Here is a 14,162-nt window from a genome sequence, read left to right as displayed (position 1 = left end):
CAAAAAGAGGTCACTCTGCTCTGCTCTTGTGAGACCCCACTTGGAGCACAGCCTGCAGTTCTAGTGTCCTCAGCATAAGAAGGACATGGAGCTGTTGGAGCAAGTCCAGAGGAGGGCCACAAGGATGAGCAGGGGCTGGAGCAGCTTCTGTATGGAGCCAGGCTGAGAACACTGGGGCTGTTCAGTCTGGAGAAGAGAAGCTGTGTGGAGAACTCAGAGCAGCTTCCAGTGTCTGAAGGGGGATACTAGGATGCTGGGGAGGGGCTCTTCATCAGGAACTGGAGTGATAGGACAAGGGGTGATGGGTTCAAAGTGAAACAGGGGAAGTTCAGGTTGGAGATAAGGCTCTTCCCTGCGAGGGTGGTGAGGCGCTGGCACAGGGTGCCCAGAGAAGCTGTGGCTGCCCCATCCCTGGCAGTGTTCAAGGCCAGGTTGGACACAGGGGCTTGGAGCAACCTGCTCTAGTGGATGGTGTCCCTGCCCACCGCAGGGGGTTGGAACTGGATGAGCTTTAAGGTCCCTCCCAACCCAAACCAGTCTGGGCTTGTATGAAATGCATGTGGAAGCATCATAAACCCAAGTTTGAAGTGGTGGAGTTTGTGTGTCAATTTGAGGATGAATCAGGTGAAGTAGATAATTCAGGTTGCTTATATTGAAAAATGGGTTTCTTTTTCATCTTGCTTTTGCTTTTGTTTTAGTATCTGCAGAATCATCTTCAGATTTTTCAGTTCAGCCCTGATGAAAACAAGGTTGGTCTGAAGGAAAAACACAAGCTCGCGGTTAAGTCAGATTTTCAAGGCGGAGATCTCCAAAGCCCTCTTCAGAAGAATGATGTCCAGTGGGACTCAGAGAAAATCCCCCCAAGGCTAAAGGACAGTTCTGCTGGTTGTCATTGGTTTGACCTGAATGATTCCAAAGTTCAGCCCATCAAGGAAAAGGATATTGAGAAACAATTTGAGGGGAAAGAGAGTGCCTACATGCTGTTCTATCGCAAATCTCAGTTACAAAGGCCACCTGAAGGTACGCAAAGCTCATCTTGATGTTCTAAGGGCTAACTTCATTGGCACTTTGTTTTCGGGAGGGCAAAGGCTGTTGGGCATATCGGTGCTTTGCAAGAACTGAAGGTAGAGATTTCCTTCTGGTGATCATTTGAAGAAAGGGTTAACTGAAGAACACAAGGTTACCTCCAAGGAGGTGGTGGCCAATTAGTTGGCTGTAGCTGACTTTAGGCCAGGTTGGACGGGGGTTCGAGCAGCCTGCTCTAGTGGAAGATGTCACTGCGTGTGGCAGGGGGTTGGAACTGGAGGAGCTCTAAGGTCCCTTCCAACCCAAACCAGGGTGGGATTCTAACATCTCTTTCTAGACCAAATATAATATGTTGCTAACAGTGTTGATATATTTGTTTCCCTTAAGGAAAAATTGCTGGGATGAAGTTAAATCATCTTGCAGTTTAATTTTCTCTGTTAGGAAAGGATGCAACATTATGGCTCTGAATTTTCAATGGTTACCATTGAAATATCATTGTAATATCTCATCTTGATCACTTGTTTGCCAAAACACATGTTGAGCTGCTGCGGTCAAACTAACCTATTGTATTTTTTGCAGCACGAGGAAATCCGAGGTACAAAATACCCACGCACCTTCTGAATGAAATGAATGCTGCTAATACTGAGCTGCAAAAAAAGAGGTATATTTATGTAGCTGTACCAGTCTCTTGAACAACTTTGTTAATCTGCAGATCTCCAAAGGGACTTAAATTGAATGAAACTCAAAGTAGAGCCAGATGCAAGAGGGTTTGAGATGAGGTCTTATGTTCAAAGTGAAACAGGGGAAGTTCAGGTTGGAGATAAGGCTCTTCCCTGTGAGGGTGCTGAGGCGCTGGCACAGGGTGCCCAGAGAAGCTGTGGCTGCCCCATCCCTGGCAGTGTTGAAGGCCAGGTTGGACACAGGGGCTTGGAGCAGCCTGCTCTAGTGGAAGGTGTCCCTGCCCATGGCAGGGGGTTGGAACTGGATGAGCTTTAAGGTCCCTTCCAACCCAAACCAGGCTGGGATTCTATAAGGATATAGGTATAAAGAGGAAGGCATGTCTGTGCTTGTGCTGAATCAGTGTCACTGCACTTGTTCTTTCTCTGCCTTTGGACAGAGTACTGATCAGCAACACAGTCTGAAAACCCCTATAACCTCCACATCCCTAAAGATCAAGTTTGTCATAATGTTTAGAAATGTTGACTAAGTTGTAGAACTACCCAGAACATACTCTTAAGAGCACTTATGTGGAGGATGTCTCTGTATTACACATCATCTTTGAACACCTCTTTGCATACCTCTTGAAGAAGCACAGAATGTGGCAGTCAGTTTAGCCATGAGGGTAACAGTTCAGGCCACAAAAGCATCTCTGAGATAAGACAGCCATTTGTTGGGGTTAAATTCCCTGCCTTACTCTTGTGTTCCTCTTCTCAAGAGCGGAATGTGATTCAGCCAACAACGGCATTGATTTACACCTCCACTTGAGCTCATGTTATACATTTCACAATGGGGCTTTGCACCCTGCTCTTACTTGGAAAGAGAGTGTTGTGGATTTGACTATCGATAGAAGGAAAACACTAGGAGACCTTCGGCAATCAATATTCCAGGTATTTGCTGTATTAAATGAACTCGGATCCTTAGTTTTCACTTGGGCCACAAGGAGATTTCGAGATGTATTTGTGCTGCAATTTTTATCTCATTGAGAAGTTTTCAACAGTAAAGGTAGTTAGAGGGGGACTAAAAGCCCAATTTATAACATGCTTTTTCAGGGAGATTTACATCAAAGCTAACTCAGTGTCAGGAACCGCTGTTTGCTTTCCTTGTACCTCCCATTCTCATTAGTGTCCACTTGAAGCTACTTTTGTCTCTCTGGTGACAGGCCTGAAAGGCCGAGTCCGAAGCGCTTGAGTGTTTCCTGCATTCCTGGCCTGGTTGAGATAAATCTCTGTAACTTGTTACTCATCACCCAGTGAGCTTGGTAGCCAGGCTGCAGCAGTGCTCAGTGGAGTTGTAATGCTGAGTGCTGTGAGTTATTGCTTGCTGGCAGTTTATTTCTTTGACTCCTTTTATTCTTCCTAATTAGATGTTGGAATCTTGGGAAGGAGACATGATCCTCAGTATTGCCAAGCCTTTACCAGCAGGACTACATCTTTACCAGATACTTGATGGTAAGACAAGGCTCCTATGTTATTTACATGCTGTATTTCTGCAGATATTGAGCATTTCACATGTAAACCAGTTTGGAGATGTGTATTACTGGACATTGAGTCTTCAAACTCAAACTTAGGTGCAAATCCACTGCAGTTAAATTATTTAGGATACTCTTGTTAGTGAAATGAAGGGATTTGAGGCTTGCTTGTATGTAATCTTGGTTGTGAAATACAACGTGACTGCAGATCTTATCCAAGTTAAACATACTTGCTGACAAAAATAGCAGTTACGTGTTTTAATCTTGATTTGCTTATGAATGTTTGCTTTCATACTATTTACCTAGTAGGTAACATAAAAGAGAGGAGCCAGGGTGACACAAAAGAAAAGCATAGGTTAGACTTAAGCTGAAGTTGGAATTCTGTAAAGGAAGAGGCTTACATAAAGAGTACATTATTGAGTAATTAGGCTTTTAAAATGCATGAGTTTTGTCTCTGCTTTTACACTGTTGTGCAATTCCGAGGGTTTCTCTTCAAAAGCCATTTTAAGATTTTGTAGTCTTTGTGGTGTGTTTCAGAGAATGAGGGTTCTACCAGCACATAACCAACTTCCCATGATGGTGACTGCAAAATAGAGAGGCACTCATAGCTGCTGTCAGTATTCCTCCATGTGCTAGTGTGGTTCTTTAAATGACAATCTAAATCTGACTTACTGTAGGAAGGTAAAGGAAACTGCAGCAGGAGCATTAATATTTCAAAGAATGGGCTTGGAATGTACAGTGTGCAAATCCATATTAAATCCAACCTTTTCATTTTAGGTCCATTGATTCACTGTTCAGTCTTATGTAGGTAACTCCGACCAAGCAGCTTTGCCAAGTGCTCACTTGGGCCTCACTTTGCAAAGGAAATGGAATTCAAACCTTTGTGCTGTGGCCCCATTTATTTGGTGAGACTGCTGTAGGGGTGTGTACCTGCTTGTGGGGCCCTTGCTGCATGGGTGAACCCTAACTTACCCACCCTAAATTCTGACCACACAAGCTTTTGTACTGATACACTTGAGCCAGAGTACAATGTGCCAGTATATTTGAGTTCACCAGCTGACCCTGTTTGTCTGTTTTGTGGGGGGCAAGAACCTGACGATTTCCTTGTTTTTAGGAGATGAACTGACACTGGATGGCATTGGGCTGGCTGATGGAGCAGATGTCTTTGTGTGGAATGGGAAAGAGGTAAAAGAGCCAAACACCTTCTCTGCTTGTCTGGTCTGAAGAGATTAAGATGTAGATACCCACTGCCAGTTACATCAGAGGATGTTCTGGAGACATCTGGTGCCTCTTGGATGGAGATGGGTTGATAGTAATGCAATAACAAAAACTTATGCCCTGTAGTGAATTCTTTACTATGGAGATGGTGAGGCCCAGGTTGCCCAGAGAAGCTGTGGCTTTCTCATCCCTGGCAGTGTTCAAGGTCAGGTTGGACACAGGGGCTTGGAGCAACCTGCTCTAGTGGAAGGTGTCCCTGCCTGTGGCCAGGGGTTGGAACCAGATGAGCTTTAAGGTCGCTTCCAACCCAAACCAGGCTGGGATTGTATGATTTCAAATATGAGACCTGTCAGTGATTACTTCTATATATGATCTCCCTGAAATGCTACACTACTTTAGTGTTACAAATTCCTTTTAATGGTAAGGCTTCTGCTTGACTTTCACATGCTTGTAGTACAGCATTTTATCCTATCTCTGTAATGGAAACAAATGTTAGACCTAATAAAATACTAAATATTCGATCTAGATTATGCTTTGCTAAGATAGGTTGGACCAGATGATTCTTGAGGTCCCTTCCAGCCATTCTATATTTCTAAAGTCCCTTCCAGCCATTCTATATTTCTAAAGTTCTGTGATACTTTCAAAGGACTTCTGTTGTAGAAGTATGCATTTTCTTTCTGATCTGTCAAAAAATCCTAACACAAACCAGCCCCAAACCAAAAGAAAACATCTAGTAAGAGCCATTCTTGTCCTGGTTGTACTTATGGTATGCTCTTCACTATTCCAGCTTCCTGCATGATTCAGTTGTCTTCAGCAAGGAACTGTATTCTTTGCCTAGGTTGAGTATCGGAAAGGCCAGATTTTGAAGTCTAACTCTCTTGATCTGCCTCAGTCACAGTTTTGGGTAGTTCTTTAATAACCTGAAGGGCTGAATTCCTCTCTTTTTAATCTGATAGAGACCAGGTATTTTTATATGCAGACTTGGAACAGCTAAGGAACAGACCTTAGCATTATGCTTTCTCTTCCCAATACCTCTGAGTTACTCCAGTTGTTTGTTCAGTAGGCATTTGGTCAAAGGTGGTTTGTTTCTAATGAGGAGAGAAGGTCCATCTTTTCCTCTCAATAGTAGTTATGTATTGCTGTCCAGTCTCTTCTGTATTGTACTGATCCGCACAGCATGAATCTTGCTTTCCTTCCTTCAGGTTGGTGGCACAAAGGTGATGACAGGCCCTGATCATGAGCCCGTGGTCCTAAATGTTCTTCGTTTAGCAGAGTACAACGAGGGAGGGAAGGGTCAGCACTTCACAGAGTCGCAGCACATCTTTTCTTGCAGCACAGAACTGGGTGAGCTGTACAGAGCCTTAGCACCAGCTGGAGGAATCATTCTAAAGAACCTCTCGGGACCAGAGAAAGAAGCTAAAAACTGGGAAGTTCTTCTGGAAGAAGATATGAACAAAACAGTCAGAAGTGTTGGTCTGACGGATGGATGCTCAGTACTCATCTTAGACAGCCATGATCAGAGGTAACCATTTGAATTACAAGTATAATTAAGGAAAACAGCAATTTTGGCAAAATCTGTTTAGTTCAAATTATGCCAGCCATGTATGTATTCTTTTACTTGTCACTTTGAGCTGTTTAGTTCAAGATAATGTAATCTTCAGTTTTGGAGATCAGGTACTTACCAACTTTTAACTGTTTCTTTGCTCTTGAAGTGCAGATTCAGTCATATCCTTTACATTTTTAAAGGGGAAAACTTGGTGAGAACACCAAGTGTTGTGTGTTGGCACATCTTGGCATAACCTGAATTCCTGAGATTTGAATTGGGTGGTTCTCCAAGGGACTTGGTGAGATGAGAGAACAGAGCAATATCAGAAGCATCTTTGCTGAATCTCTTGAGTTGAATCTAAAGATGCTCAGGCAGATTTCTGGTCTCATTTCACTTCCCAGTGTATAATCCGTAGGTTAATTTCCATCTTCAGAGATGTGTATGTGCTTGCTACATAAATTCTGACCTTCTAGTTGGAACGGTACTGAAAAATGGAGATTAAATCAAGCAGTGAGAGATCGACCCCTCAGCTTGTGGAGTTGGGATACAGAGGATCCAAGGCCAGCTCTACACCAACTGTCTTTCACCATCTTTGTCCTACTCATTACTTACAGCTTCGTGAATGTGTCAAGCGGCAATTTGACAGCTTTTACATACGACATCAGCTGGCTCCAAGTGAAAAACTTCTGCAGAACAGGAGATGAAGAGAAACACATTAAAATCACTGCCACTATAGAAACGGTAAGGAGGCACATTTGGTCAGGGATGTAACACAGGCTGTTTCCCAGGAAAACTTGGCCAGTGCATGTGGGCCAGTTGAGGAGGAGTGGATTTAACCTCAGGGCTGAAATGTTTCTGTGATGAAAATCATAAAATCAACCAGGTTGGAAAAGACCTTTAACCTCATCCAGTTCAGCTGTTGCCCAGCACTGCCAAGGCCACCAAAAACCCATGGCACTGAGCGCCTCGTCTCCAGTCTCCACTGTGTGTGAACACTTACAGGGACGGTGACTCCAGCCCTGCCCTGGGCAGCCTGTTCCAATGCCTGAGCACCCTGTGGGGAAGGAATTGTTCCTCAGCCCCATCTAAACCTGCCCTGGTGCAGCTTGGGGCCGTTTCCTCTTGTCCCATCCCTTGTGCCTTGGGAACAGAGCCCAGCCCCTCCTGGCTCCATCCTCCTGTGAGGCAGTTGTAGGGAGTGATAAGGTCCCCCCTGAGCCTTCTCTTCTCCAGACTGAACCCCCCAGGTCCCTCAGCTGTTCCCCATCGCACTTGTGCTCCAGGCCCTGCACCAGCTCCATTGCCCTTCTCTGGCCCTGCCCCAGCACCTCAGTGTCTCTCTTGTAGCCCAGAACTGAACACAGGATTTGAGGTGCAATATTGTGCAACTTAGATTTGCAGTTATTGGGATACTTTGCACGTTCTATAATGGGACTGTAATGCAGGTAACTTAAACCAGTGCTGCTACATCACTGGGCTTTAGTGAGAAACAACATTCTTTTTAGTCTATCCCATTAGTGTATATTTGGTGAGGCTATGTCAGTACAGCAAAAAAAGATACTAGAAGAGGAAGATACAGATTGAGAGCAGCCCTGAGGGAAAGGGCTTGGGGGTGTTGGGTGAGGAGAAGCTCCCCATGACTCAGCATCAGTGTGCACTTGAGCCCAGAACCCCACCGTGTGCTGGGCTGCACTCCCAGAGCATGAGCAGCAGCTCAGGGAGGGGATTCTGCCCCTCTGCTGCACTTTGGGGAGATCTTAGAGCAGCTCCAGTGCCTCAAGCGGCTACAGGAAAGCTGGAGAGGGGCTTTGGACAAGGGCCTGTAGGGACAGGACAAGGGGAATGGCTTTAAGCTGCAGAGTGTGTTTATAATGTTAGGAATAAGAATATATCCAGGCCTAATTTCATTTGAAGGCTGCGTTTTGTAGGCAGATGTGAACAGCGGGTGCGTTACTGGCATTGTGCATTAGGGGTGCTAATGCTGCTTTCTTTTAGGTGATGGCAGATATAAAAATGAAAGCTATACGGGAGCTTCAGCTCGAGGAGGAGCTGGGTAAGTGCTTTTACATGTGATAATGTTAGAAAATCTATTTCTGTGAAGATGTTTTGGGTTTGATTTTGATAAAAGAGGGTGTAAAGGTCTTAATTCATCTAATGCTGAATCAAATTCTTATTTTTCTTAGCTTATTAAAAATCAATGGGTGCAAGACTTGATTAAATGCATTTTATGAAGCTCTTGTTTTTCAGAAGCTGTTGGATTAGGAATAATCGTGTATCTTACTACAGTATTGCACTGAGTATTGATGACTTTTTAACCTTATTCCTTTAAGACAATCCAGTTTTCTTTCTTGAAAGTTGGTTTTGATGCCTTTACCTTTGGGAGCACTGGGTCAGTTTGTATTGAACTGCTTGTGGTTGACAGAAGGAAACCTTCACTGAAAGCATCCCAACAAAGAGTGTTCAGGGAGTCTTTAGGAATCTCTCTCCAATTGGACTTTCGATGTCATCCCTTGAGAGTGAGGCCTCAAACATAACCCTCTTAATCCTAATATGTTGTCTGTCTAAAGTTCTAAGCTGTATTTCTTCCTTATTGAATTGCTTACTAGATCTCTCTCTTTCCTGCCCTTTTTTGTTCCAGCAAATGCCAGCTGCCTGAGACCTGTCAGTGGAAATGGGAAACTTCTGTCTCCAGGTAAGTTTAATTATGGTTCTGTAAAAAGTTCAATTGCGAAACTTAAAGCTTCCCTTTGTCCTTTCCTGGGAGAAGCACACACACGCACAGAACTCCACTGAGCTCCAGGCTTAACTGAAGTGACTGTGTTTGGGTTTGTGGGTTTGTTTGGTGGTTGGTTTTTTTTTTTCCCTAGTTTTACTGTTTATTAACAGTACCAATACAGTGCTAGAGGTGAAACTTAAATAGGATCATAGAATCCCAGACGGGTGTGGGTTGGAAGGGACCTTAAAGCTCATCCAGTTCCAAGGCAGGGATGCCTTCCACTAGAGCAGGTTGCTCCAAGCCCCTGTGTCCAACCTGGCCTTGAACACCACCAGGGATGGGGCAGCCACAGCTTCTGTGGGCACCCTGTGCCAGCACCTCAGCACCCTCACAGGGAAGAGCTTCTGCCTGAGCTTCTCCCCTGTTCTAGCAGGTTAAAGCCATTCCCCTTGTCCTGTCCCTACAGGCCCTTGTCTAAAGCCCCTCTCCAGGTCTCTTGTAGCCTTTTTTAGCACTGGGAGCTGCTCTAAAGTCTCCCAGAGCCTTCTCTTCTTTTTCATGCATCCCTAATGAGTAAAACTGACGGGCATTCCTGCTTTTGTTCATTGACCATTGGCCATATGCTTCAAGGCTGTGGGAATTAAGTCCTCTGTTCCATAGCTTAAACTGGAGTCTCTATGTGATCCGTTTTAAATCATATTTAATACATTTACATAGCAACTTCCTAGACATTCCAGGGGCATAGTGGATCTGCTTTGTGCTTGCTGGGAAACATTTGCTATGTCTTTGATATTTTGCATTAGTAAAACATGGCCAGGAAGCCAAAGAGAGTTTAATTCCCTTCCACTCAGTGCTTGTCAGCCAGCACCTGGAGAATTGTGTCTGTTCTGAGGGTTCCTCAGCATGAGAAAGAAGCTCTTACACACACACTAGAGCCCATCTAGAGCAGAGCACCCAGTATGGTTTGGGTAGCTGGAACATAGGAAAGAGGACGAAAGCTGGGTTCTTCCAGCTGAAGAGGAAGAGGCTTGGGTGGAGGAAGTATAATTGTTGTCTTTAGCTCCTTAACATGGACATAGAGGGAAGGCAGAGCCATATTCATCTCAGAGGAGTACATGAAAAGGATGAAAGGCAGCAGACACAAGTTTCAATGAGGGGAAATTCCAGCTGGTATGGAGGAAGGGAGGAGGGAATTCACAGTGGGAGGCGTCAAACAGGAGATAGGGACCCCAGAGAGGCTGGTAGCTATGCATCCCTGGAGCTGTTCAGTTTGACTGGGAAAAGCCCAGAGTCAATTGATGTGACTTCAGAGCAGGGGTTTGGACCACACAACCTGCAAAGATCCATCCCAACCTAAATGATTCTGTCAGTCCATATGCAAGGAGTGGTGGGGAGGAACCTTTACACTGACATTGCTTTGATCTCGTCAGTGGAGGCTTACAGATGTGTCAACACTGCAAGTGAAGCTCTCTAAATGACACTGAATATTTTTATCTTAAAGAGCAGCATGATAGAACAGGTATTTTCAGGAAGCAGCAGCAGATGATGATGATGTTCTCTGTGTTTTTGTTCTTCTTGAAGTGCCTGAGGATTATACTGTCAAAGAAGCAGAACTGAAAATGGGAAGCTTGCTTGGGCTCTGTCATGGGAAAGCTCCAACTTCCACTCAGGTATGGTAGTGGTGTGACTGAAAAGAGTTTTGTGCTGGTTTTATGCTTTGCTTAGAGTTCCCAATGTGTCTTGTACTCCTCTTTTTATTCTCCTGATGGTTGAAAATGACATGGAAATAAATGCTCAGTGGCACTAAGTATTGCACATTTCAGCATGAGGGCTCACACCACTTAGTTGCAGAAGGCCAAGAGCATATATGTGACCAGTTTATAGCTCATGTGGGTAATGGTAAATCACTTCTCATTCATCTCTTTGTGTTGTCCAACTCTTGTGCTCTGCTGTGCATATAAAGAGCATAAAGGAAGAAAAGGGGGGTATTGCTCTTGATTATCTACAAGTTGTAAGTATGGAGGAGAAAAAGTAGATGTACATTTCTAAAGATCAGAGTGTATTTTCAGCAGGCATGCAGATAGTTAATGAAGATCTAAGGATGGCCATAACTCAATTGCCTATGCTTCACTATTTGTACTTCTTATGTTGTTTGCTTTAGCCCAAGGGAGTTTCGGTGCTGTTTGACTGATGGCAAGAGTGCAATAGCTGGTCTATGTGTGCAGTAGGGAGTGTTACTTCACACTAGTTCCATACTTCAGTATGTATTCTAATAGCTTATACTTGCCTTTTCAGCTCTTCTTGTACTTTGTTGTTGGGAGTGACCACACTGCAAGCCCTGAGATGGAAATAGTTGTGGAAGAGACTACTTCTGTCAAAGAGGTAAGTCTTGCTGCTCTGAAAAGCTTTTCTCACACCTGGCCCAGGTCTGCTTCTCCTGGAGAGCTCTGCTTCATCTTCTGCATTACTTCAGGTCACGAAGAGACACTGAGGCAAAGGAAGTGTTTCAATACCAAAAGGCCTTGATCTTTCTCCAAGTAGCAAAGAGACATCTTTGCTTTTCCCAAGCATGAGCTCAGCCCAGCTGCTCCATGCGTGGCAGCCACTCCTGTTATACACAGCAGTCCTCAGAATGATAACACACACATGGCACAGCCTGGCACAGTTCTCCTGTAGCTTATCAAACTCTTGAGTCCACAGAACTGGGATTAAAGTAGGCAGGAGGACCTGTGCACACAGTGAAGGAAGCAGTTCTCAGTACTACTAATGCAGGGTTCTGGCACAGAGAGCTAATGTCGCTGAGTAGTGGGTGGGAAGTGTTGAGCTTGAATAATTGCTTTTGAAAAGGTGAATCTTCAAATTCTGGGACAGAGGTTGTTCAAGTAAAGCAACAAAAAGACAGCACAGATTTGGGATGCTTTCCTTTAAGAAAGCTTATAACAGCCGACTCACCTGCACAGCATTCCAGTGCCAGAAGGGCCTGCAGGAAACCTGGAGAGGGGCTTTGGACGAGGGTCTGTAGGGACAGGACAAGGGGAATGGCTTTAACCTGCCAGAGGGGAGACTGAGATGAGCTCTTAGGCAGAAGCTCTTCCCTGTGAGGGTGCTGAGGCACTGGCACAGGGTGCCCAGAGAAGCTGTGGCTGCCCCATCCCTGGCAGTGTTCAAGGCCAGGTTGGACACAGGGGCTTGGAGCAACCTGCTCTAGTGGAAGGTGTCCCTGCCTGTGGCAGGGGTTGGAACTGGATGAGCTTTAAGGTCCCTTCAACAAAAATCAGGGATTCTGTGATTGTGTGATAGTAAATTCTTGCCTGAATCCAATCCTTGCAGGGTTTCATGTGTAGCTCAAGTACAGCGTGTGTAATTGCATAGGTTTTAGGACTGGACCAAAAATAAGTTGCTCAGTCTTTGTTAGAGTATTCCAGTATAGATTTGCTGAGAACTGTATTTCCCAAGCTATGAATTAAGCCAAGTCTCACTATGTGTTTCTTTTTTCAGTGTCTAAATTTAATGCTGGAAAAGTCTGGATTATCAGGTCAGTTGTGTTACTGTTTAATGATTTTTTTAAAAGGAATTCCCAGATTTGTAAGACAGCTTTTGCTATCTTGAAACTTGGATCATTCAAACAAACTTACAACTTGGACGTGTCCTTGTAATGTGAGGAGGGGAGAGAACTATCGCTCTCAGTCTTGCTCTGATAAAAGCTGTGCAATTGCTCTTGAAAAGCAGTTCCAAGCTCTCTATTTAATCACAATGTGGCAAAATCTATGCTTCCAAGACTGGCTTGGGAGCAGTTGGAGGTGTTTGGCTGCTTTGATAAGTTCTCTTCTGTAGTGGGAACCACTGCATGAGATTAACTGTAAAAAAGCAACTTTTGGTCGCTTTGCAAACCCAGGTTACTCAAAGTCAGATCAGTTGGGCCATTATTTGGGAATCTGAGTGGTGGCAGTTACTTGTGGGAAGATTGAGGTGAGCTCTTAGGCAGAAGTTCTTCCCTGTGAGGGTGCTGAGGCGCTGGCACAGGGTGCCCAGAGAAGCTGTGGCTGCCCCGTCCCTGGCAGTGTTCAAGGCCAGGTTGGACACAGGGGCTTGGAGCGACCTGCTCTAGTGTAAGTTGTCTCTGCTGGTGACAGGGGGTTGGAACTGGATGATCTTAAGGTCCTTCCCAACCCAAACCAGTCTCTGATTGTTACTAAGCTTCTATATGAGGATTATGGAGGAGATAGAGCACGAAAATGAAATCTGAATTTTATGTCTGAACATCTCTTTCCATTGATGTTAAGAGGGAGGAAGGAGAGAAGAAACTTGGAGTGGCATTGCATTCCAGCTTCCATGCTGAATGCTCACTGAATACTGAATATGTGTTGCAGTGGACTGATGGCTCCAAAAGCTATCAGAATTCACCTAAAACACATTTCAATCAGAATACACATTGAGTAGCCCAGCTGATAATGAAACATTGTGCTCTTGTGTATATGTACATATGAGTTGAAAAAGTTAAAGAGGCCTTGAAATAAACTTCACCTTTTTCATTGCCTGCCATGGAGGGTTCCTGCCAAGAAACAGTGCTTCTGCATTTAGTGCTTTATTTTTTGTGACCAGTTTTGAGCAGTTTATTTGTTCTTCCTGTCTCTGGTGTGTTTTACATATAGGTGCTAAATGTAAAGTATTGTACTTTCTGGACTGCACCACCTCTATTTCTCCTGGCAGAAAATTGGAGAGGGGGAGTTGGATTTTACATATAGTGTAGTTAGCATTTTAACAAGTCTGTCATCGATTCAGGTGATGAATTGGCATGAGAATTCCTTCACTTCCCTCTTCAAACAGGGAAACTTGAGTAGGTGAGAAAGAGACATTACTGCAAATAAGAGAAGACCATTTCCAAAGAGCAAAATGTTTCTAGGGCCTGGGGAAGGACATGAAGGAGTACATCAGTCAGTTTGTTAGTTGTGGTTGAAATACAAAAGATCACAAGAACCTTTTACCACTGATGGAGAGGTCTGTAATGGTTTAGCTTGAGCCCCCATTTTTGGCTAATGTGTTTCCCATCTGTATGGTTTTGGTAGGTGACAACTGGCACTTGAGGAGGATTGACTGGTGCTATGAAGCAGGGGAAGCATTGAGTCAGGAGGTAAGAACATCTTTTTGACTTGAATCATGCTGTGGTTGGCTTGCTCCCACTTTTCTTTAGAGACTTTCTCTGAAGAGAGCTGCAGCACCATGAAGCCATGGTGGGTCTTTGTGTGCTACAGCAGCACACACACTGTTGGATTCTCACAGCCCTTGTGAAGACACTGTTGGGGTACCTATGGTGCAAATGGAAACCTTAGGCACCTGCCCCTTAGGATTAAGCTGTATGCAGAGAGCTTTTACTAAAGGCGTACTATGCATTAAAGGGTTGTGTGCTAAGAAGCATGAGGTGTCAGCTGGTGAGATGTGGAGGTGCAAAGGAAGCACACAACTCAGCA

The 14,162-nt window shown here is 44.5% G+C and overlaps 1 protein-coding gene across 6 annotated transcripts in view; it reads left to right on the top strand.

Annotated features, from left to right (window-relative positions):
• The window catches only part of USP40 (ubiquitin specific peptidase 40), a 34,983-nt gene that overhangs the window by 12,747 nt on the left and 8,074 nt on the right, over positions 1 to 14,162 (top strand). For 5 of the 6 annotated variants that reach the window (XR_009744472.1, XM_061459862.1, XM_061459853.1 and 2 more), the window contains 13 exons: positions 699 to 1,020; positions 1,606 to 1,687; positions 2,462 to 2,633; positions 3,110 to 3,194; positions 4,329 to 4,399; positions 5,635 to 5,954; positions 6,593 to 6,719; positions 7,974 to 8,031; positions 8,617 to 8,670; positions 10,276 to 10,364; positions 10,990 to 11,076; positions 12,193 to 12,238; positions 13,761 to 13,825. Coding sequence is in view for 5 of the 6 variants with exons in the window: in XM_061459862.1 (XP_061315846.1) it covers positions 699 to 1,020; positions 1,606 to 1,687; positions 2,462 to 2,633; positions 3,110 to 3,194; positions 4,329 to 4,399; positions 5,635 to 5,954; positions 6,593 to 6,719; positions 7,974 to 8,031; positions 8,617 to 8,670; positions 10,276 to 10,364; positions 10,990 to 11,076; positions 12,193 to 12,238; positions 13,761 to 13,825 (1,578 nt within the window). In the remaining variant the exon portion in view is untranslated. The remainder of the gene's footprint in view (positions 1 to 698; positions 1,021 to 1,605; positions 1,688 to 2,461; positions 2,634 to 3,109; positions 3,195 to 4,328; positions 4,400 to 5,634; positions 5,955 to 6,592; positions 6,720 to 7,973; positions 8,032 to 8,616; positions 8,671 to 10,275; positions 10,365 to 10,989; positions 11,077 to 12,192; positions 12,239 to 13,760; positions 13,826 to 14,162) is intronic. The other variant, XM_061459872.1, reaches the window with a different exon arrangement.

Source organism: Pezoporus flaviventris, unplaced genomic scaffold (assembly GCF_033815535.1).
Source record: "Pezoporus flaviventris isolate CSIRO_AGI_PZ_B2104156 unplaced genomic scaffold, CSIRO_AGI_Pfla_v1 ptg000001l, whole genome shotgun sequence".
NCBI classification, from domain to species: domain Eukaryota; kingdom Metazoa; phylum Chordata; class Aves; order Psittaciformes; family Psittacidae; genus Pezoporus; species Pezoporus flaviventris.
Note: the sequence above shows the minus strand (reverse complement) of the source record. Positions and strands in the feature narration are given on the sequence as shown.